Below are 23,442 nucleotides of genomic sequence, written 5' to 3' on the forward strand. Positions count from 1 at the left end.
GGAGCTGAGGGAGTGCCCAGCCCTGGAGAGATCATGAAGCTGAGGTGCTGAGGGCCACGGGTTAGTGGTGGGCTGGGCAGGGTGAGGGGAGGGCTGGGACTGCAGCAGTTTCAGGGGCTTTGCCAACCAAAAGAATCCTGTGATTCATTTCCATTACTGCAGTGTGAGAGGTTATTCAAACAGTCTGGGGTTGATAATCTGATTTAACATCAGTATTTCTGTCACTGTTAGGCTGAATGAACAGTTTTGTCATTCTCTCCCTCTGCATTACCATGACACTGCAAGCTCTGCTTTGCAAACACACAACTTTAAAATAGAAACAAAAAAGTGTAAGGTCAGGGCTGTGCTTTCTCATGAACAAACCAGGTTTGTGGTGAGAGCCACGTTTAACCCTCCCACATAACAAGTGGCTGTGCCCAAAGCATGACAAGACACCAGTCCCCCCACTGCAGCCGGAGCAGCTCACCAGCTTCGCTGCCTTGTCGTACACAGTCTTGTCCTTCTGATCCAGAGGGATTTCCTCGATCCTGAAGGTCACTCCAGAGAAACTGAGCTGCCTGGCAATGTACATTCCACTGACCTTCATATCCATTGCCACGATCTCCATTGCACCGACTCCCCTGGGAGGAGAAGAGAGCTGTGGAACCCCTTCCTCTGCTACAGAGCGGCACTGGGTGAGGGTCTCTTCAGAATCATCACCTCTCCTGGGCTCAAGCCGCCCTCACACTGCCCCCAGGCACTCATTTGCCAAACAAGGGCTGCCACAAAATGTAAGCCAAGGTGTAAAGGGATGCTGGACAGGACTTACCTCTTTTCAATTGCATGCAGGAACTCATCAAAGGCTCTGAAAGGGGTGCCCTCCCCCCAGATCCCCAGGCGGCTCATGTAAATCATGTTTTTTGGCTCAGAGGCACCTGTTTGAACAGAATTCACTGTCAGCAAAACCACAGCAGCTGGGGATGGTTTGGACTCTTAAGAGAAAGGTCATTTGCAATTCTTCCTTAGGAGACCCAAAGACCTTCCCAAGCATTGCCCTCCACACACTCAGTGGGCATCACCCTACAGCTGAGGAGCTGGCCAGGAGCAAGTGAAACTGGAGAGAAATTTGTCTGATTTGCTAAAAAACCTACAAATAATGGCAGTGATGAGGCTTGGGGCAGACCTTAGCACTCCAGTCTGCCTTCTAGCACTGCATGACCGTGTTCTCTCAGTGTATGGACTCAAATCTTAAGGGTTATCCTTCAGCTCACAGCAGTGTTCTGGTGCTCACACACGGCTGAGAGCAGCTTACCTGTGGCACTGGCATAAACAACCCTTGCTCGAGGCAGCTTGTTCTGAAGGTCCAGCACTGCTTTACCCATTTTAGTAGAACTAGCATTTTTGGCTTTGTGGCATTCATCAAACACAATCTGGAGGGAAATGTCAGTTAAGGAGAAAGGATCTATTTTTATCCTGAGGATTGGAGCAGATAGAAACTACAACCCAGCCTCCTTCAATCAACTGAACAGCCAGTCCCAATATCAACAGGACTGACTCGTTCCCCACATTGCATGAAATCTGTTGGGTTTGCCTAGTCCTGTGTTCCTGAAGTCACTTCCCTTGCCCTTCACCTCCAAGGTGTGTCTTGTCTCACAATGCTGAGGGAGAAGAATGCTGCAAAGCTTAACCCCAGCTGCAATCTTCTCCTCCTCCCATTAACTCTGCAGCCTGTGGAGGAGGAGAGGAGCTGGGGGATGCATGTGCTTACAGCATTTAAATGTCTACCTTCAGATGGCCCCAAACTCTTTGTTCCTTGGTGAAGCACAACCATGAGCATGCAATCCTTCTCTCTCTCTCTGGTTCTTGGGTTAGTTTGTTTGTTGTGGGTTTTTTTAAAGGATACAACTCCATCAAAGTTTTCCCTGCACCAGTCCAAAATCTGTTTCAAACGTGTCCTGTGCTGTCCACCCGCCTGGCTCTCACCAATCAGAGCAGAATAAGTAGCAAAGAGGACTCCTTCTGAGGTAGCTGTGTCACCATATCTAATCTGCAGACAGAGGAAGAACAAGAGCACACACACTCATGATGCTCATCCCCAGTACGTCACTCCCCTCCTTTGGGACTGTGCAGGACACGTGCTCCTGCCTCCCAGGACAAAACCCAATCTGAGAGCAGAAGAGACAAAAAGCTGTTAGTAGCTGATGCCTTTAGCACTTCTATTTGTTGAGACATGGTGATGACAGAGGCTCAAAATGCCTGGCTGAGTTCCACTAGCCAGTGTGTCAGCACATCTGGATGCAGGCAGTGCAGTGTGCACATCACACTAGGACTCTCATTTTCTGGCCAAGTGAAGTCATTCCTTTTTTTTTTTAACCAAGCAGTTTAGAATGATTAAAGGTTTTGAACCCTCCCATCTGCTGTAATTAATGCCAGAAAGCAATTTGCTCTTTGTTCAGGTGAGATTGTTGCCTGTCTCACTGTCATGGGTCTACCTGTAACAAGATAAAAGGTAGGGGAAAAGAAACCCCGTGGTCCCAATCTCAAGAAAGTTCCATTTAAAGTCTATTTAGTCTGAAAACAAACATCCCTTTCAGTCTCTTAATGGAGTGCATTCAGAGGTGTTGAGCACATGTGGTTTCTATTGACTTTGTAAGAGCTGGTTGTTCAATACCATTAGAAACCAGAGGAGAGTGCTGCAGTGAACTGGCCAGCAGCGTGGCACTTGCCAAGAGACTAAAGCACAGCCACCCACCAGGGCAGTTAGATGTGCTCTGAAAAGTGGTTCTGTGAAACCAGCACTGGGAAATGTTAGCCCAGGACAGCAGAGCTCAGCCCCATCTAGCAGGAACTGTCCCCTTTGCAGGAGTCCTGTGGCCAGTTCTGGGCTTCCAAATTGCAGAGAGACAGGGAACTGCTGGAGAGAGGCCAGTGCAGGGACACCAAGATGCTGAGGGGATGGAACATGTGTGTGAGGAGGAAAGGCTGAGACCTGGGGCTGTTCAACTGGAGAAGAGAAGCCTGAGCTCAGGAGGCCCTTCTCAATGCTGATCAGTCCCTAAAGGGTGGGTGTCAGGAGGATGGGGCCAGTGTGTGTTGTGTGGTGGCCAGTGGCAGGACAAGGGGTAACAGGCACAGGCTGGCACACAGGCAGTGCCCCTGGCACAGGAGGAGCAAGTCCTTTGGTGCTGAGGTGAGGGAGCCCTGGCCCAGGCTGCCCAGGGAGGGTGTGGAGGCTCCTTCTCAGGAGGTTTCCAACCCCACCTGGACACGTTCCTGTGCCCCTGAGCCAGGGGAAGCTGCTGGAGCAGGGGCTGGGGCTGGAGCAGCTCTACAGAACCCTTCCCACCCCCAGCACTCAGGGATTCTTCAGGAATGGTTCTGGTCCTGATGTACTTTGCACTTGCTTGAAGACACTTCTCACTCCCTGCAGGAAACAGCTCTGCTGGCAGTGCAGCTCTGCAGAGTGTATAAAAATAGCAGGAGCCCAGAGTGGGAAGAGCACACTGAGAGAAGGGAACAGCAAGCAGCTTGCTGTCTGCTACCGCCTGTGTCACCAGCCACACGGAGGCAGAAGCGACTGCTGCTTTACACGCTAAGGAGGATCAATCTAACTGCTACTGGAGGCTGATTTTCCCCAACACTGTTACAACTTCTTTCCCTACCTTATTCAGAGCATGCACAGGAATGTGGGAGGCTTCTATGTCCTTCAGGTCTCTCTCAGCATCATATTTAAGATCATTGGAAACGCTGAACCTGCAAAGTGCAACGTGGGTCTGGTTATCTGCTAAGGAGACAGTTGGGACATGCACAGTGATTAATAGCTTTGACTAAAGCAACAGTAGGTGTGCAAAACTGCCCACACACCTCAGTGCAACATCCTACAGCAGACTCCAGTCTGCCACTTATGTCAAGCTGTGTGTATCCTGCAGTGAAACCCCACACCCCAGGGGCCTGACCAGCAGAGTCCATGAATATCCTTCTGCTGACTTCAAAGAGAGCAGGGAAAAGCTTGACAATTGTACTCCAAGGAGTACATCATCTGCTATTTCATAGTGACTCATTCTCCATCACTGCTGCAGGGGAACTATTCCCATTTCACAGGCAGCAACCAGGCACAAAGAGGTGGAAACTGCTTACCCAAGGCCACAGCGTGAGTCAACTCTAAAGCCAACATCAGCACTAAGGAATTCCTTACTCCCAGCTCCAAACTCACTCCAAGGTCTTACGGGAAAAGAGGGGATTTAAAATAACCTCAACAACTTACCACAGAGCTTTTTTCCTGCCTTTCAGATAATTTTCAAAGATGATGCCTGCAACTGTCCTGCCCTTTCCAACTCCAGCACCGTCCCCAATGAGGAACCCAGCTCGCTGCCCGTTGGGTAATAAAACTTCATGTTGCTGCAAAACCAAGAACAGAACTGGGAGTTAAAACACATGTGCCTTTGCCAACAGCTTTGATGTGAGTTTATAACAGCAACACTTAACCCTCTCACATATCCCGTTGATGCAAGAGCATTTCCTGCTCAGATAAATGATGGCAGGAACGTTCAAGTGTCATGGCCAAGCTCACAAATGGCAGTTCATGGAAAAGGTCCCTGCAAAGCACTTCCCTCTGCAACAAAAGTTAAGAGTTCTTGCCTGTTTGGGAAACAGGCAGCACAGAAGCCCCCAGCTTCAAATAATCCTTTCAGAAGGTATTTTAAATGCCATATGCCAAAGCTTCCCAAGCTTTGTCACTACAGGTTGTTATAGTACACATTGGAATGTCTGTACATACAACAGGCAGCTTCCTTCCAGTATAAGACATAGAATCACACAGTCCTTTTGGCTGGCAAAGCCTTTGAAGCTGCTGAGTTCCAGCCCTCTCGTCACCCTGCCCAGCCCAGCACTGACCCCTGTCCCTCAGCACCTCAGCTCCAGGGCTTTGGGATCCCTCCAGGGCTGGGCACTGCCCCAGCTCCCTGGGCAGCCTGGCACAGGGGCTGACACCCCTCTCAGGGAAACAGTTCTGCTTCAGCTCCAGCCTCAGCCTCCTCCAGGGCAACTTGAGCTGATTTCCTCTTGTCTTGTCACTTGTTACTGGGGAGCAGAGCCTGACCCCCAGCTCCCTGCAGCCTCCTGTCAGGGAGTGTCAGAGAGTGCTCCTGTCTCCCCTCTGCCTCCTCTTCTCCAGCCTCAACACCCCCATTCCCTCAGCCCCTCTCCAGCCCCTTGTGCTCCAGCCCCTTCCCCAGCTCTGTGCCCGGCTCTGGCCACGCTGCAGCCCCTCAGTGTCCCTGTGGCAGTGAGTGAGGGGCCCAGCACTGAGCACAGCCCCGGAGCTGCAGCCTCCCCAGGGCCCAGCACAGGGGACAATCCCTGCCCTGCTCCTGCTGCCACACTAGTGCTGATACAACCCAGAATGTAATTTGCCTTCCTGGCCACCTGGGCACACTGCTGGCTCATGTTCAGCTGGTTGGAAGTGCAAGGTGGGCAGAGTTGAGTCATACCTGGCAGGCATAAATGATTGCTTCCAGCTGTAGTGCAGAGAGTGACCCTTTGTCAGCAACAGAGCGTGGCAGGGAAAGGCTGTAGGTGATGTCAGGTGGGGGAACACTGGACAGAGTGCTTGTTTCAACCACAAGGTCAGGATGGTGCTTCCCAATCTTGGCTAAATGACAGCAGAGAAAATAGATTCAGTTCTTCACTGCTATGAGGCACCTCAAAAAAGACTGAAGACCTCATATTAATAGTCTGTAGCCCTCTGCTCAGGAGCAGAAGATACAAGCCTGATCCCTGTTCTTTCCTCTTCTGTTCCACTGAAATTTTAGGCTGCCAAAACCAAGTGACCCCCCTCCAGAAAGCAAACAACAGAAAAGTGTTCTGTTAAATTAACATAGCACTGAGAAAGGACCAGGACACTAGGGAACTTCATCCAGAAAGTCACAAGCTTGGGCTGTGCCACAGCACACACCATGTTCTGCTTACAGGAAAATAAGGAAGCAGTTAATTGTGTTGGTCCACAATGGACTTATCTGAACTTCCCATCCCCATGCAATGGCAAGGCACTCACATTTTGAAGGTATATATTCTGCATAGGTCTCTGTTTGCCCCAACTCTTCTGTTTCTTCCTCCTCACCTTCATCCTCCTCCTCTGCAGGAGCCTGAGACTGAAACACAGCATTGACCAAATGTTTATGTTCTCATTCAACTATGGACACACTGCACAGTCTCAGGAAGTACCATTTAAACCAGCCCTAGGCAAATTCACAACCTTTCAATTACAATTCAGCTCACAGCCTACAGCAACAGGACAAAACCCATCTGCATGAGCTCACCCAGGGGGCCCAGCAAGTACTTGAAGAGCTACTTTCAGCACCTAGTCCACACCAAATTAGGGGCAGATGTTTACATCACTTTTCAGAAGGGCTGTGGCTCGTCTGAATTCTGCCCAGCTGTGTTCTAACCTAGCCCTGAGTAAAGGACTCAGACCAGCTTAAAACCCAGCATGGTATTCAGCAGCAGAAAGCAAAGCCATGAAAGCTCAGATCATCCTTTAACGTGGTGACACACCACCAAGGGACACACAAGACACTTCTGGGAAAGGGCAGTGACTTTATTCTGTCTGATTTTCTTGCCTCTTCCCCTCTGAAGGGAAAATGGTCAGAACTATTCCCCTCCCTGCTGCAGTGTAACCAAGGTAAGAGCCTGGTGTCTGACCCTGCTGAAGCCCACCATCACTCTCACCTGGTAGTTTACGAGGAGCGAGGTGTTGGGAACAGCAGGAACAGGGTCAGTCAAAGTGTTTAAGCCAGGGAAGGATCTGCTGGGTGAGAAGAGCTGGAAGAGAGAGGGTGAAGGTCAGAAGGCAGTCTTAAACCTCAGCCCACCAACCACAACAAGCATGGAAACACAATAACAGTAAAGATACTGGTGCTCTGTGCTCAGATCTTACAACCTGATGTTGTCAGTGCACTTGAACACTTTGTCTGTGAATGAAAAGCCCTGGGCAGTAATAAATCTTGCAAATGCCACACATGTCTTTATCAACATGCACACAGGGAATAACTGACCAAGGTAAAGACATTCCTGAGTGTGCCCATTTGTGACAAAGCCTGCAGGGATGTATGTTCTCCACCTGCAGGACACAAGTCTTCCTGACATAGCTGTAATAAAAAGCTGCAGCTTTAAGAAAGCTCATCCTGAAATGATGCCACATTTGCCATGAAACATGAGATCTGAGGCATAAACTCACCTTTCATACACCTCTCATTAGCACTAACACATTATCTGTGCAAATGTTGCCATTTTCAAAGGACTCTTACAAGCCAGATGTCCCTGTCAAGACCTGACCCAAGTTCATTGTGAGGATGCTGGACCTGACCTGCACTGGAGCCTTACATTAGTCACAGTTTCCCCACCTGCTTCAAAGAGCCACAAAACTGCTATGCCACTCTCAACAAGGCAGGTTAAAAGGAGTTGAGGAGACTCATATTGAGGGATCACATGGTTTATTTGAAACTGATGAGTCCAACTGAGAGCTCTGGGTTGGATTTGCTGGTGGAAGAGAAACAGCATCACCTTGGGGATCGAAACAGGGGACTGGAGTAGAGCTGAGGGGATCCACACAGGGGGAAGGGGAAAGACTGAACACAATTGCAACCAAAAGGACTGAGCATTAAAACAGAACACTGACCCTTTACACCTCCTTCCAAACTGCCCTTCAGGCAAGCATTTACTTCACCATTTTGCAATTTTGTTTTTTAACATCAAAAGCCACTGCTCAGAGGAATTACCTGACTGCAGCAGAACACAAGCCATGGCTCTGCACCAATTAACAGCTGTCCTGAGGCTAAGGACAGCCAGCCTTTGACTGAGACACTTCCAGCTGCTCCTCAGGCTCACAGAGACCTGGGCCACTGGGGAGGACCTTGATAGAGAGCAGCACAAGACTCAGGAGCTCAGTCTGCACTGAGATACTTCCCCCTCCAAAGCCAGTGCTGTGGGGGTCCTGCTGCCACACAGGATATCTGGGTGTCTCCAGGGGCCAGTTGCTGTGTCAGGTTTAGTGATGATGGCTTTGGACCATCCAGTCCACTGCACCCCAGCCAGCTAGGAGAGCTCCCAAGGCACTCCTAGCTGGGAAGGCACAATTGAGGAGATGCTTTGTCTGCAACCTTGCAAACAAAATGACACTGGAATTTCCCAACAGCCAGCAAGGTCAAGCCAGCAGTTCACAGCATCCACAGCAATCAGTAACTCCTGAAGCAACACTACTTCAAGTTTATAGCCTGCAAAGAGTGCCAGATTTACAGAGGGATCCATGCTCCACCAGCAGAAGTCAAAGATGGGAAGTTCTGAAGAATAAACACTCTGATTGTTTCCTTTTTTAAGTAAAAAAAATATCAAAAAACAACAAAAAATGAAGAAGAAAGAAGAAAAAAAACCCACCCTCCATTACTGGAAGCCTGAGTCACAACTACCAGAAGGAAGCTGGAAGGAAGAGCTATTTTCAGTGCCAACAAATCTGGAGAGCAGGTGAAACATCTCCACCTACAAATCTGAGCTTAGCCTAAGAGTCTTCTTCTTAGGCAAGAGAAAGAGCCTGATCTGCTGGAATGGCAAGACCTGCTTCTCCTGCTTCTAGTAGTGGAAAGCTAATGCAGGTCTGGTTTTGCATCACACAGTCTTCAAAGTATAAATCCCTGCTCTCCCAATCGAGCAGCAGGGCTTTGGCACACAGCATTTCACCTCAGGTACTGCAAAGGAAGCGACAGAAGCCTGGGTTGTCTGGAGCACTGAAGAACTAACCACATGGCTGGGAATATGCAGAGGGCCAATCCATGTGGGACCAGGAGCTGTAGTGGGTGATATATCATCTTGCCCCAGACTGAACTTGTGCAATTCCTTTCTCTCTCTACTCTTATTCATCTCCCAGTTCAATTTTCTCCATCCTCTATGCTACAGAAGAGAAAGAGCATAGATGAGAACACTGGATGCAGGCAGGAGAGTAAAGCCACTGACAATTGCACAATGAGACTCACTCTTACTCCATTCTGCTCCATCTTGCCATGACTTCCATGGAAAATGACAGTCACACCTGACAAGCCAACTCCCCTCTGCATTAATTCATTCCCTAGGTATTGAGCTAGAAGAAAGGTGCTCACATTTTTAAAGTGCTGTGAACAGATTAGAAGAAACAGCACCAGCAGTTGTAGCTGTGCTTAGCTACAGGCTTCAGAGACAGGGCTTTGCTTCCCCAATCTTACAAAAGCTGTAAACTTGTGAGATGGTTGTGAGAAAACACCAAGGATTACACCAACTATTTTTAAAAGGTATTTCACAACTTGGTTACTAACCAAGCAAGTGTGTTTTGTCTACTAACTTCTGCAAATATTTAACAGTGTAGTGGCTCTTCCCTCCCTGCCCATTCCTGAAATAACCACACAATCACACAACCTCAAGGGCTGGAAGGGACATCAAAACTCATCCAGTGCAACCCCCCTGCCAGAGCAGGATCACCTAGAGTAGGTCACACAGGAACTCGTTCAGGAGGGTTTGGAATGTCTCCAGAGAAGGAGCCTCCACAGAACAGGGCAGGCCCATAGCAAAGTCTTGGTCTAGTACTGAATGTTATAATAAGGAACCTTTCCTTCAGCACTGCCTTGAGATTTTGCAACAGATCACTCCTTTGATTCCCTTTGCAACAACAACAAGAAAGCACATTTGAAACTCAGGTAATAAATCAGTTGCCAGTCATGAGTCAATCTGACAGTCCCTTTACCTAGTGGCCCACCACCTCCCACGCTGCAGCTGAAACCTCCCAACCAGGATGTACTTCACTGACACCTCCTCAGGAACTGTCAAACTCAAAAAAGCCACCCAAAAAAGCAACCAAAAATAACCCCCCAAACCTCCCAGCCACCTCTGTATTCAGAAAACACAGATAAGACAAGGGTTGAAAATAGCCAGGGATTCTTTTCAACAGGAAGTCGTTTATAAACGGAATTCCAAGGAGTTAATTGGCCTTATCTGAACCTTAGTGCTCTGCAGGACAACAAGGGGAGAGGGGAGGACGTGAAGAACTGCATGCAACAAGACAGGAGGCTGCAAGAAGACAGGAGGCTGCAAGAAGACAGGAGGCTGCAACAAGACAGGAGGCTGCAACAAGACAGGAGGCTGCAACAAGACAGGAGGCTGCAACAAGACAGGAGAAGGCTGCCCTGCTGCTCTGCTATGGTTAGACAAGTTTGTCTCACACTTGCATGCCACATTTGTTTCATACTTGCATTCTTTATGCTGGATTTAGAACAGCTTTTCCCAGTAAGTTGAGGGGTTTTTTTGCTGGATACTCCACAGATACACAACTACAAGCTTTTTTAAGCATCAAGTATTTCGACCAGAGTTCATGTGTTTAGAAATAGGACACCACAGAGTCATTTTTGTAGTGATTTAGGCTACTACATTAAACACTCCAATAATAGCAGAAGACTAGGAGTATTAACACACACGCCTTCTCTGTTTTGGGGGATGTTATCTATATTCTAGCTTTTGTTTCTCATCCAGTTTACCAGCCTGTGATGTCTTAGCAGCCATTTCTTTATTTCAAATAGCTCAGCTCTCTTCCTGCTGTCTCCAACTTCAAGTTCAAACTGGTCTCAAGTTAGCAGATTGCGTGTGGATTGCCTGTGCAGCCCGTGCTGCTGCTGCTAGCAGCGTGGGAGGGCAGTGGAATTCTCTGCCTCCAATTACAGACACACTGAGGGCCAAACAGACAGTGCAAAAGGCTATAAAGGTGATCCCACTGATGTCAGCAAGAGCTCAGGTGTCTGATTTGAGGATTTGCATGAATGGTCTAAGATCTCACAGAAGGCCCAAGGCAGACAGAAGCTTTGAATGTCCAAGTGCCAGGCCAGGATCCTTGCTGCCAAGCCACATTCCTACAATGCCAACCTGTCACTGAGCCACAGCAGCAGCATTTCAAAGTGGAACTGCTGCTGAGACTTATTTGCAAGCTGTTACAAACAGCCAGTGTTCATCACAGAAATATAATCAGATACACTACTAACTGCAACATGTAGCCTCTAAAAACATGACAGAACCTCAAAACACAACAGTGACTAAAGCACAGGCATGCCAGATTGCCTTCTGGGGCATTCACATTGAATGTTTTTCCCCTACAATCTTCACAGGACAATGACCTACAAAGGAAACCTCCTGCAGAGCTGGGCATTCACTCCTAGAGATCCAGAGATCCAGCAGACCCGTGTGATTTCCACCAACAACCAAAGCTGGTGGCTACTCATAGTGCCTGATAGCAGGTTGTGCAATAGTGAGTAATCAGTCCCAACAAATGAGGGAAAACAGATGGCAGAAGGCTGGTAAAAATGCACAGAACCACATGTTGCTGTAGGACTGCCAGGAGATCACACATCCAGGAAAACTCAGAGATGGAGAAGCTTGCAGGGGTTTGGGCTCACAAAGTAAACACAAATGGTTAGCCTTAAACTAAGACAGAGTTTGGTTTTTACTCGTTGTTACTGAAATATTTGCCATGGAGAATAAACAAATGGTGATGGCTGCTGCTGCTGGGGCCAGTTAATGATCTATGTGCTGGTTTTTTTCCTGGAGTCCATCTCTTCAGCACCTCCCAAGCACCCTGTCACGGGCCACTCTGGACCTGCTGAATGCTTTAGGGATATATCTTCCTTCTGATGCACCTACCTGCCACAGCTGCCAGGAGGAGGAGCTAGTGCCTGCACCACACCTTGAAAGAGTGCACAGATCCCTTTGAGGATGTCCAGATTCTCTCCTGCTTCCAGGACACTAAAGTATGTGTAATCACTTCACCCCTTCCCTCCTCGAGTGAAGTTGGTAACAGTGAAATAACATCATCACACTGCAACTTCACCCCTCTAGAGACCTGGGTTGGTTTCTTAATTCCTTGGTGAAAACACCAAAGGGTGAAGCCTGAGGTACTTATTGTCTGATGGGGAGGATGGAAGAGGAGCAGCCCATACCTCGATTTGGTTCTGCTGCGGGGTGTTTACATCCCATAGTGTTGGCACTTGGTTCAGACTGTCGGCAGACAAGAAGTCCTTGGGATCTGCAATGTCAGAGAGGGAGTCCGCAGGCGAGGAGAAGAGGGAGTTGTTGTTGGGGAGTTCATCGAGGTATGAATAATCCTGAAATGGAGAAATGATCACATTTAGAGGAAGCAGAGAGAAGACACATTTAGAGATCACATTTAGAGAAGACCAGAGAGCTCCTTTCTCACACCTATTCATCCAAGGAGGTTTAATTTCTTGCAGCTCTTGTTAACTTCATGCTCCACAAAGCTTAGAAATTAACTTGTAAATGAGGACATGCTCTAAGCAGCTGGGTGGAAAACCTCAGCTTCTTGAAAAGGTAGGAAAGAAAACCTCACTGACCAGGCACAAGAGTTCATGACATGTTCAGGACTAACCCAGAGTGTGCACATCTCTATGCAGAGAGCAGTGGAGGAAAGAGGAGCATTCAACAAGACGTCAGCCATCTCAACTTTGTACTATATTAAATAGACTGCTGAGGGGTGAAAAGTCCTCAGCCTAACACCCAAAGGACTCAAGTCTTTCATTCCTGCACAGAAGCCCACAGACAGTGGCTCCACCTGACAACGACACAGTTGTTCAGTTGCAATTTATAACACAGCAATACCTGGAGGCTAAAAAAAAAACCCACAAGAAGTTTCCTCATGCCAGGCCCTGCACAAACAAGGCTGAGTGAGAGGAGCAGGGGGAAGAAGCACTAGTGTCATCTGGATATGCATTGACATAAATCTTGTCAAATCCACCAATCCTTTTCCCAAGGGCACAGAGCTCGGTCTGGACAAGAAGAGAACGTGTTTGTGACCAAAAGCAGGCTCTGCCCTTGCTTTTTGTGGTACCTGTGCTGAGACAGCTTGCAATTGTTTATTTTGTGATGATACCGGTTTGAGTCAATCCCTTCAATCCCTTCCCTACCATCAATTCCTTCCCTGGGTTTTCAATTTTCAGGTAGCAAGAACCATGAGCTGAAAAGCACATCTTACTCTACATCCTTAGCTGTGGCACAGACCACTGCACCTTCCCTGATTCCATCACATCACCTCAGCTCTCTTTCCACATCAAATACAGCTTCCAAACTTTTTCAAAGCTGAAGAACGTTGTCTCATCTTTACTGAAGAGCAATGTTACCTCCAAGCAGTACACAGGTCCTCCTGGAGAAGAGTCTCTGCCCCAGGGGAACAGGCAGAGAGACCAACAGGTCTTTCTTGATGCCACATGGAATACTGCCAAGACAAATCAGTGTTGTGGTTCTCCACAAAGGCCAGGTTTATCAGCACACAGGCAGCTCAAGCTCTCCACTAGGCCAGGTAACCAAATGAGTGTTGCCAGGAGAGCCACAGTGTCTACAACCAGGAGAAATCGCTGTTCCATTTCCAGTTAAGGGCCAATTGCAGTAGGCTACGAGGCAGAAAGGCAGCCAGAGATTTGTAAAAGTCACTTAGACTTGCCTGTCAGAAAACCATAAAGAGCTGAGCCTGTTTGCACTGTTCCTAGGGCTTCAGGCCAAGATTTGGGTCAGACTCCCCACTTTTTGCTATCCACAGTTACAAGTCTGCACTGTTTAAAATCATAGGGCCATGTTCCCTTCACCTTCACCCCAGGTATGTCTTGCCTGGCACCCGAGAAGACAAGTCTCTACTCCAAAGCCATAGGCACTGGCAGCTGTGCAAGAGGCCCAAAGCACTAAAGCTTCACAAGTAGTAACAGAGATCACAGGCACAAAGTGTAGAGCCTGTATTCTTCAAATGCCAACTGAGGGGACTCAAGAGCATAAGGAGAAAGGGCTGTTCATTAGGTTGTGCTGCCAGGGCAGTGCTGCTCTGCAGGGCACCCTCCTGCTGACACTGCTGCTGTCTTGCCCAGCAGCAGATGAGCAACGTTTCCTGCACAGCTCCTGATATTTCTGTGGCTATTTTAGGATTACTCAGAAACCAAAGCTTTTCAGAGACTGAAACAGGTACCTAGATTTATCATCTCAGAATTAAGTGATCTCTGCAAATGGGATTCTCTTTCATGCTCGATAAAGTGGGAAAGCACTTGGGTAAATGTGGCCTTTCCTGGCCATAGCAAGTGCCTTGTGCATCCTGCAGCAACCCCTCTGTCCATCTCCTACAGTCTTAAGCTTCTGACTTAAGAGTCCTGGACAGACAATGTATATGGGATCCAAGCCAACATCATTCATGCTACTGAGATTACTTTCCACTAACTCCCACCTCCCAGTGTCTGCAGCATCTCTCAACCTTCCAGTGCTCTTGCTGTTTACTTCAAATCCCCGTGCTGCTGAAAATAAGCCATCACCTCCCCTTGCTGTCCTTCCTCCTCACTCTCCTGCTGCTTCCGCTGGACTCATGACCCCAAGAACAAGCGCTGCTGAAGTTCAACCACCTCTGGACTGTCACCACTCTCTACACTCCTGTGCTACACCTCTTCAGATCCAACTGGGACATGGGTAAAGCACAGAGCATTGACAGAGCTTGCTGGGGCTTAGGAAGATTAATACTACTCTTTCACATTACATCTGTTCTAAAACAGTTTAGATCAATTTTGTAGCAACTCTTCTGGCAATTCCCATTAAGGAAGAAGGGAAAGAGGGACATGTAGATGGGCTCTTCACCTATCTGCTCTGGCACACAATACACTGGACTTCACCAGCAGCCACAGGACCCCAAGCAGTTGGAAATTCCACTTAGGGTGTCTGACAGTCCAGACACTGGGATATCCACAGAGGATAATACAGACTGATATCAAGAAGCTCATAAGAATTACTTTGAAGAAGTTACTTCCAAAGTCCAGCACTAGAAACAACAACTTTTATCTTCTCTGAACACCCACCACAAACGTGATGACACAAACAGCTCCCAAGATGGGACTGCTCAAAATCCATGCCAGTACAAGTGCTTTGCCCCTATGCACTGAACAAGAGCTGGTTAAGCATCCAGTCCTCAGACACAGACACAGTGCTGCTGCTCTTCACAGGCGCCTGGGGAGATCCTGAATGCCAACCTAAAAAAAGCACCTCGGGCCTGGCCACCTCCCACAGGTCACAGGGTGCTTTGGCAGGCAGGAGGCTTGCTCCCAACAAGCCCTCAAGAGCTCAGCTCACATGAGGAGGTGCAAGAAGTAGTTCCTATGCATAAAAAGAAAGATGAGACACCTTCATGCATGATTTTAAAACTAAAAGATGAAAGACATTCGTTATCATCTGCCTGCTGAGAGGAGAAGCATGGTTTTCCTCTCTGAAGGATGTGCTACAGACAAGAAAGCTAAAGCAAAAGGCAGGAGGTGCAAGGCAAACTCAGTTTTATTCAGCCAGGGTTCTTTGGGGTTTTTTCCTTTCAGTATCAAGAACTTTGTTACATGGATCCATTTGGGCATTTAACTGACAGCATTTCACTTGAGGCCTTCAACACCCAGAGACAGCGGCAGAGCAGCTCAAGGAGCTGAACGGTCTCAGGTCCCCACCTGGTCTCATGGCTGAGCCTCAGTCAGATGCTTCTGTGCAGGTTTTATTCATTTGGAAATACCACTGACAGAAGTCAGTTCAGGAGGAAACATCTGCAAACAGGCACGGCAGTAAGAGGGCTGCAGAGCAGATTCGAGTGCCCCTTGCACATTGGGGGTCCCAAAGATCTAGGTTAATCTGCTTTATCAGGGAGTTGGGTTGGATGATCTCTAGAGGTCCCTTCCAACCCTCACCACTCAGGGCTGGAATAGCCATGGGACACGTGAAAGCATTGCAAAACAACCCAGGGTATCCAGACAAAGCCTTCTTGAGCCCATCCTCATTCATCCCCCAGCAAAGGCTTCAGCCCTACCATCTCCACCACCACTCCCTCTGCTCAGGGCACTGGTCTGAAATGGGGAAAAGGAAATCAGTCTTCAAGTCAGTGGGAGGACAGTATTAGTGCTGGAAATGACCTCAGTAATCCCATCCTCTTGCAGTATTACGAGGTGTTAGTCACACACTTTCAGAGTCTCCCCTTTGTCTTACCTCCCTATATTATCTAAAGAGCTCTAAAACTAGCAACCTGCTAGATCCCTGCCCCGAGGAGCTTAGAGTGCAACCCCAGTAAATTAGCCTTGCTTATACACAAAATGCAGTGTAATTGCTTAATACAAGGCCTTACTGATAATGACAACCTATACCATTACAAACCATGCCTTGACTAATTACTCCACTGGTTTGTAGGGAGCAAACAGGAACAGCTACCTGAGTCTCCTCCAGGGAAAGAAAGGATCACCACCCAAACCACCAGCTCCTGAAATAACCAAGTGAGGAAAAGGGCTGATTCCTCAGTGGGATATTCCCTCAATGGGAAAAAGCCACAGGCAGATCCACTGATGCCAGTTACAGCTGATTCCCGCCAGACTCAGCCAAAAAGTGCCGACTCCTGGTACACAGACAGAGCAGCTGGAACCAAGGTGACAACGTTGGGGGTGGAAGAGATGGCCCAAGAAACCATGAGGAGGTTACAGGGGCAGCAAGTGCTGGGAAGGGGTGATGGGCTGAGTGGAGGGACAGCAAAGCCAGCTCTCAGGGCTGGAGAGCACTGCTTCTGCTTTTGGAATGCTCTGATGTGCTTGAGAAGCTCCTCCATGAAATCACTCCAGAGAGGTCACCTGTCTCAGCTGCCAGGACCTGAAGCAAGTAGTTTTGTCCCTGCACAAGACTCATTAATAGGAATGTTTTAGTTTTCTCATTGGAAGTAAGAGGTTTTTACAGTAATAGCATCTCTTTTATGTTTCAGTGGAAGCTGAACTTCTGGAACAGATGGAAATTATCCCAAAAGGCTGAAGCTTTATTTCAAATGTTATTCTGACACTATTCTCCATGTAAATCTTATTTCTGTTTGATTTGGGGGAGAATGGTGGGTTCTTTTTATTCTTGGGTTCCCGTTCCCCCTCCCAATTTAGCAGAGCCTGCAACCAAATCCCAGACAGCACATTGCAGAGGATCACTGGCACTGGCAGGAGAGTTTTACCACAGGGGGCTGGCAGATCTGCTTTGCCTCCATCTCTTCAGCCTGCTTTGTTAAACACCCCCCTGCACAAGGCCCAGCAAAGCACTACCCTGAAAATCTCGACACCCAAAGTCGAGTTTCACAGCACAGGTTTCCCCAGTTTCTCCTGTTACAAAATGACAGACACAAACAGAGAAGTCTGCTGTGAACATACTACTCAGAACTAACTGCTTGAGTCAGAGATGAAGCTTATAGAAGCTTGCTATAAAATGGTGAAAGGTGATTCCCTTAAAACAGGGTGATTGCTTCATGGAGAGTTTTAAAGGGGTCAACAGCCGCAGAGGCTACACACAGCTGCTGGCTGTGGGTCTCACCAGCTTTACATTGAAGTTGAAACAACATCAATGTACTGGATTAGGAGACAGAGGATCACAAACCCTTCATGTTAGAAGATGCCCTACTGAGTAACTCGATAAATCAATGATAATCATTTGCTGGACTTCTAAACTCAGAGGGTAAATGAATCACTCCTATACTATAGCATGCAACATTTCTGTCCTTATCCCAAGCCAGAAAAGTCAGCAATCAAAATCAAGAGTTAACTCCCTCAAAAAGAGCAGGAAAAAACCAAAAAGCAGAGTAAACCACCCCAAATACTTAACCTCTTTCTCCCAGCGACTGAGAACAGCTCAGTTCCTCTAGTCACAACAAAGTCTTTGTTAAAAATAATGAAAGAACAGGTGAAGTCTAAATACAGAAGGAATATGCACCCTAAAAATATTTTTGGCCATCAAGTCACCAATGTAAATGATTTATTTGCTCACAATCCAGACAGAGGAAACAAACACTCCTTCTGCACAGAAACTATCGATAGCTCCACTGCAGAACACACAGCTAATAAGGGGTTTCTAAAGACCAAAAACAACCAAAAACCCCAAAATATCACGTACACAGACACCCACAAATACACAGGAACAAAGCTACACTGCCAGACAAGACTTGGTTTCTCAAAAACCACAGAGTAAGAAAGTTACATTGCAGGAGATGCAGAATCAAGAACAAGCAGCTGCAATGTAAAGAGTTGATCACTACAAGAAAATCTTTCAGCTGCCAAAAGCCAAAGTCTTTCTAAATAAAGAGCAACCAACTTGGAGTCTTAAGGGTTCAGTGCTCTGGCTGGTAAATGTTTCCTTTGCTTTTCTGTAACCAGCACCTGGTTTAAAAACAAAACTCCTTAAAGCCATTACAAGTACATAAACACACCAACCAATTCTCCACACAGCTCCTTTTCCTCCTGTTTTGCAGTTAGTGAGCAAGTTGTAACCAACAGGAACAGTCTCTGAGTAACGTGTTTCAGCACAATAAAATCCTATCTTCAGGACAGTAAAACTGCTCCCACTGCTTTGAATCGAGAGTCATCACCCCTAAACTTCAACTGCTGCTACAAAAGTGACGGGGGACACACAGGCAGCAGGAGCTGGCTTTCCCTCCCAAGGAAAACACACCAGGAATTGCAAGGAAAAAGGATAAAAGAAGAAAAAACAAGCATTACCTTGTAGAGAGATGGGAACTTTAGCCAGAACTGCATTTGGGACATTTTAAAACAGCATTCAGTGTGCTGTCAGCAGAGCAGGACGTGGATGAAGCAGGAAGGTGAGATTTTTCAGTATATAATGGAGAAAGGTCTTCATTCATGACCGCGACAGCAGCAACAGCCAGGAAGAGAGCTCATCAAGGGCTTTTAAAAATTAATATGCAGAAGAAAGGAGTGAAAATGGAGGGGGGAAAAAAAAAGGACAGCCATAGAGCGTGTCTGTCCTAAGCCTGTGGAAATTTGCATATAGTGTTTAGTCATGAAGGAGAGTGCTCTTACTTCCTCTAAGTACACGGGCTGACTTTCAGGAAATGATGCCTGCTTGGTAAGTCAGTGAAATTACTGGCAATGCGATGAGAATTACTGTATGTGGTGTAATTCAACCACAGATACACTGTAAACAAAGCTGTGCTGTGCAGCAGCGCGGCCAGACAAGGGCAGGAGAGGCCCCGGCAGCAGCCTGGCTTCCCTGGGTTTGTTCCCCCCACGACACCAGCAGCTTTTCCCCCACCCAGCAGCCCTTTTTTTGGGGCTAGTGGGGGGGGCATTTCTGATTCCTGACCTCAGGGGTTCAGATGGAGTAATGAAAATGAAGTATTACAAGTATTTGCCAGTTGGTTCACCCCCCAACAAGAGCCATGTGCTTTTGTCTTCAGCATCTGCCCCACCTCAAATCCTGCAATGGGAGAACGAAAAGCAGGAGCCATTTGCTTTGAACTTTTAACAGTTTTGGTAACAGAAATAAGAAATATCTCTGGTGGGGAAGAGAAAAAGGCACCAAAAAAGAGACATCTGAAAGGGATCTGGTCATTATAAACTTAAGGAAAGTCTGACTCCAGCACAGTCTGAAGCTGAAGGGGAAGTGAATTTGCCAGAGTACCCCCACTGCCCTGCAGACAAAACATGAGACTTTTTCTGCTTGTTCCTCTCCTGTTTGCTCCCCAGAGCTGGGCTCTGTTTGCAGTGGGGTTAGTTGTCCCAGCTCAGGTGGGTTCACCTGCTCCAGCTCTGACCTGGGCTGGACTGAGCGCACAGCTTTGGCAAGGCTCACAGCTAAACCCCCTCAGGCAGCCCTGGCAGGGAAAAGGACTCAACCAGGTCAGCAAACCCAGCAGGGCAGGAGCCCAGCAGTGCAGATGCATGTGCTGAGGACAGGGAGAGGAGGGCTGGATGCAGATCCCTCTGCTCCTGCTCTGAGTCCGGCTGCAAGCAAAGCACAGCTCGTCGCCGGTCTGCGTAGAGCCGGCGCTTGGTGCCTGCGGTCGCTGCTGATGCAAGTGCTCCTGGGGCCTTGTGCCAAGAACTGCTGGAAAATCCCAGTGCCTGCTTCTCAAAATACCAAACTTTGGAGCAACAGAAGCCAGCAAAGCCCTTACCAGGCCTGTAAAAGATAAGAGCAGAAAATGAGGTGCTCTCCCAGCCCTGCAAGAATCAGGGGAGACAAACCAGAGTGGGATAGTTTTGTTTTGTGATGTTGGGAGAAGAAGGGGGACCAGCCCTTGCAAGGAAAATACACTAGGTCCTGGGGCTGGGAAAACCACCCTGTAACAGGGCTCATTTCCAAGCACTGGGTAGATGGTATAACCCACAGCAGCACAGCAGTTCCACAGGGATCCATACATTAACAGCCCTTAATCAGGAGGTTCCACCTTCCATCACACAAAGCACCTAGTCCAGAAGATGTTTTTTCAATAAGCAAATGGAAAGCAAAGTGCCTTTCTCCAGGTGCTCGGGCTGCAGCCAAGGATGGTCAGAAAAAAGCAAGGCAGGGCAGTCCCAGGAGCTCCCACCCCAGGAGGAATCACAGGATCACTGCTGGGCTCTCCCTGTTATTAGAGCATGTTTTGCCTCCTGGGGAAGGCTGTGAGCAGCAGTTACACAAGTGCTGCTATAGAAGAGGCAATTCTGCAGGAACTGTGGGGAAAATGAAGTGTCTGGTTCCTGTGGGTCTGGGGTGGAGAAAGGCATTGGGTTTTCAATGTTGCTTTTAGCTGGATGTGATTGTGTTTATTTAGCTGGTAGTTCTTGGGCTAGGTGCTGTAATGATACCCTTGACATGAAGAGATCAAATAAAATGTCTTAATTAGTGACTTGCTGGTGACTGCCTTGCTGTGTGACCTTGATTAAACTACCACCTCTTGCCTAAGACTATGAGGGTCTTGCTATTTATGCAGCCTTCAGAAAAAGCAGGTGGTTTCTCTCCTCTTCCTTTTCTCTTGGTGGACAAATGGGGCAAAGTGTAGGCAGCCATACTGGCCCACCAAAAGAAAGCAAGATGAATTACATTGTTATAGATAACTAGGACTGCTCAATTGATTTTGCAAGACCACAGTAATATAATCACAGAAGATAAGATAACCCACTGAGAAACCACCATCTGGAATGTTAACAACCTGTCCTAGGTGGGGAAGGCATACCACAGCATTTCTGCTCTCCACAATTAATTCCTGAACACACATCCTGACAGACAAAGACAGGGGAGCAGAATGATTCCAACATTCACATTTATTTGGCTTGCCATTTCCAGCAAAATGTGCAAAGTACAACCTGCTTAGTTACTTTGTTGGGTAACCTTCACAGCATCCTCTACCACCTCCTCATTACTGACCTGCAGGACAGCTTCCTGAATACACTGCTGATTTCTTGAAAGCACGTGCTGAACTTCTAGGGAAGTGCAGATACAAATCAAGAATAGACTAAACAGCCCTGTACAGGAGGAGATCTGGCAGCTCATCACCCTCACACAACCAAAGGATTACATTTCCTGAAATACTTAGCTGCCAAATGATGGGCGTTTTAGTCGTGTCCAAGCACACTTCAGGCTCAGCTTCCCAGCCTGGTGAGACACTTGTGAAAAAAGCCATCAGGCCCTTGAAAGTTTCTGCAATCCAAGCTGCTGGGTACCCATGCCATGCAACCAAGCAGCTTCACCTGAGCAATGACTAGGCTATATCATCAGATCACAGCCCTGTGTCTTGGAAAAATCAGTCTAAGAGTAGTTCAAGGGTGGAAAAGCATTCAACAGCTGCACACTGCAGTTTGTCCTAACAGACCTGGGGCTTGGTTTTCTTTTTCAGAGATGAGAGACAGCCCATGCTTTACTCTTCCTGATCCCATGATACAAGTGGTTTTACTCATCTGGGTGCAAGGCTTTGCTTTGCACTTTGGCTGTTGTGAGAAGCCAGAGCCATTCCTGCCACGCACAGGGACGCCTCTGCTCTAGTTTCAAGAGAGAGTGAGAAGCAGCAAGGTGTGTGGTAAGTGACTGCACTGTGAGGCTTTGACAAGTTGAGACCACAAATGGTTTATTTTTAAAACAGACACTAAGAACAAGGATAACGAAGCAGTTGGTAGGTATTTTATAACCAGAACTGAAATTCAGTGTGTGTCAGGGGGATGTATGGCTCAGCAAGTCCAGTCAGCACACGGCTCTCTTGAGGACTGGAGATTTGGAAGGTAATTGCTGCTTGCTCAGGAATGGGGAGAGAACCAGGTGACAGTCTGCCACTGAGCAAGCACAGAGGGAAGCTCCCAGGCTGGTGTTCCTCCTTAAAATAAGGAGAAAACCTAGGAAAACTTGTGAAGCAGAAAGGAAAGCCAATGAGAGAGTAAACTCTCACAGGTGATCCCGAAGGCTGCAGGAAAACAGCAAGTGGCAGCAGGCTATGAGATGCTGCAACTTGAGGATTAACCAACATGAGGCCAAGGAGGGAAAAATCACTGGAGAAGGTGCTTGTGTTGGAAGCAGAACTTCTCATGGTGATGGCTGAGGCAGGATCCACAGGTATTCTGAACCCATTACAGAGCAGGACACGCAGTGGCCACCAGCAGAACGGGAGACAAGCTCACACGAGCAGACTGACTCAGACCGATTCTGCTTTGAATTAAAGCATCTATTTTAAAACATATCCCAGTGGTCTGCTATGAAATTATATTACCAGCATTTTTTAAGAGCACTCTTTGTTTCAGACCAGTACTGTTTTGTTGGCTTATGAAGGGGAGGAGACAGAAAAGTGCTTGCCAATAACTTCAGAAGGCAGTCTTCCATCATCTCCCATGTCTTCTCTCCTGCACAGAGGTGGAGATCACCTTTTGAAGGGAGCAATACAGATGAAAACAAACAAGTCTAGAATGAGGCCCTCCAGGTCCTCATACCCCCTTCCCTAGGGCCACAGGCATCTTGGCTGGATCCTGCAATCCACAGTCAAGTGCGACTGACAACAAATTATGCCTCAAAGCAGAATTACTCTCACTTAACCACAGGTAGCTCCACCTGAGATAGTCCCAAAAACTCCTCTTATACATAAAAGGAAAATATTTACTCCTAAAGCATGACTCATCCAACTAAAAGAAGACATTGCTTTAGAATAACGTCAGCTGCATCACAGAGGTGTTTCCTCTTGCTCTTTAACCAGCTCACAGTGGCTAAATCAGACCATCAGGGGAAACAGAGCACTGATTACAGAATCCCCTAACAGTGGGGGCGGGAAGGGCCCTGCAGAGCTCATCCAGCCCCAGCCCCTGCTCAAGCAGCTTCCCCTGGCTCAGGGGACACAGGAACGTGTCCAGGTGGGGTTGGAAGCCTCCTGAGAAGGAGCCTCCACACCCTCCCTGGGCAGCCTGGGCCAGGGCTCCCTCACCTCAGCACCAAAGGACTTTCTCCTCCTGTGCCAGGGGCACTGCCTGTGTGCCAGCCTGTGCCTGTTACCCCTTGTCCTGCCACTGGCCACCACACAACACACACTGGCCCCATCCTCCTGACACCAACCCTGTAGGGATTGATCAGCACTGATGAAATCCTCCTGAGCTCAGGCTTCTGTTCTCCAGGCTGAACAGCCCCAGG

General features: G+C 47.9%; 1 protein-coding gene across 2 annotated transcripts in view; it reads right to left on the minus strand.

The window, feature by feature from the left end:
• Nucleotides 1–23,442, minus strand: part of SBNO2 (strawberry notch homolog 2) — a 64,407-nt gene that overhangs the window by 15,928 nt on the left and 25,037 nt on the right. The window contains exons 1-11 of one of the 2 annotated variants that reach the window (XM_062015072.1): nucleotides 18,558–18,826; nucleotides 11,979–12,143; nucleotides 6,706–6,798; nucleotides 6,032–6,128; nucleotides 5,469–5,629; nucleotides 4,244–4,377; nucleotides 3,642–3,732; nucleotides 1,883–2,026; nucleotides 1,292–1,409; nucleotides 809–914; nucleotides 467–620 (exon numbers count right to left, since the gene is read on the minus strand). In XM_062015072.1, coding sequence (XP_061871056.1) covers nucleotides 467–620; nucleotides 809–914; nucleotides 1,292–1,409; nucleotides 1,883–2,026; nucleotides 3,642–3,732; nucleotides 4,244–4,377; nucleotides 5,469–5,629; nucleotides 6,032–6,128; nucleotides 6,706–6,798; nucleotides 11,979–12,143; nucleotides 18,558–18,602 — 1,308 coding nt within the window. In that variant the 5' untranslated portion in view covers nucleotides 18,603–18,826. Of the gene's footprint in view, nucleotides 1–466; nucleotides 621–808; nucleotides 915–1,291; nucleotides 1,410–1,882; nucleotides 2,027–3,641; nucleotides 3,733–4,243; nucleotides 4,378–5,468; nucleotides 5,630–6,031; nucleotides 6,129–6,705; nucleotides 6,799–11,978; nucleotides 12,144–18,557; nucleotides 18,827–23,442 lie in introns of those variants that run through there. The other variant, XM_062015071.1, reaches the window with a different exon arrangement.

Source organism: Colius striatus, chromosome 25, assembly GCF_028858725.1.
Source record: "Colius striatus isolate bColStr4 chromosome 25, bColStr4.1.hap1, whole genome shotgun sequence".
Classification (NCBI taxonomy): Eukaryota; Metazoa; Chordata; class Aves; order Coliiformes; family Coliidae; genus Colius; species Colius striatus.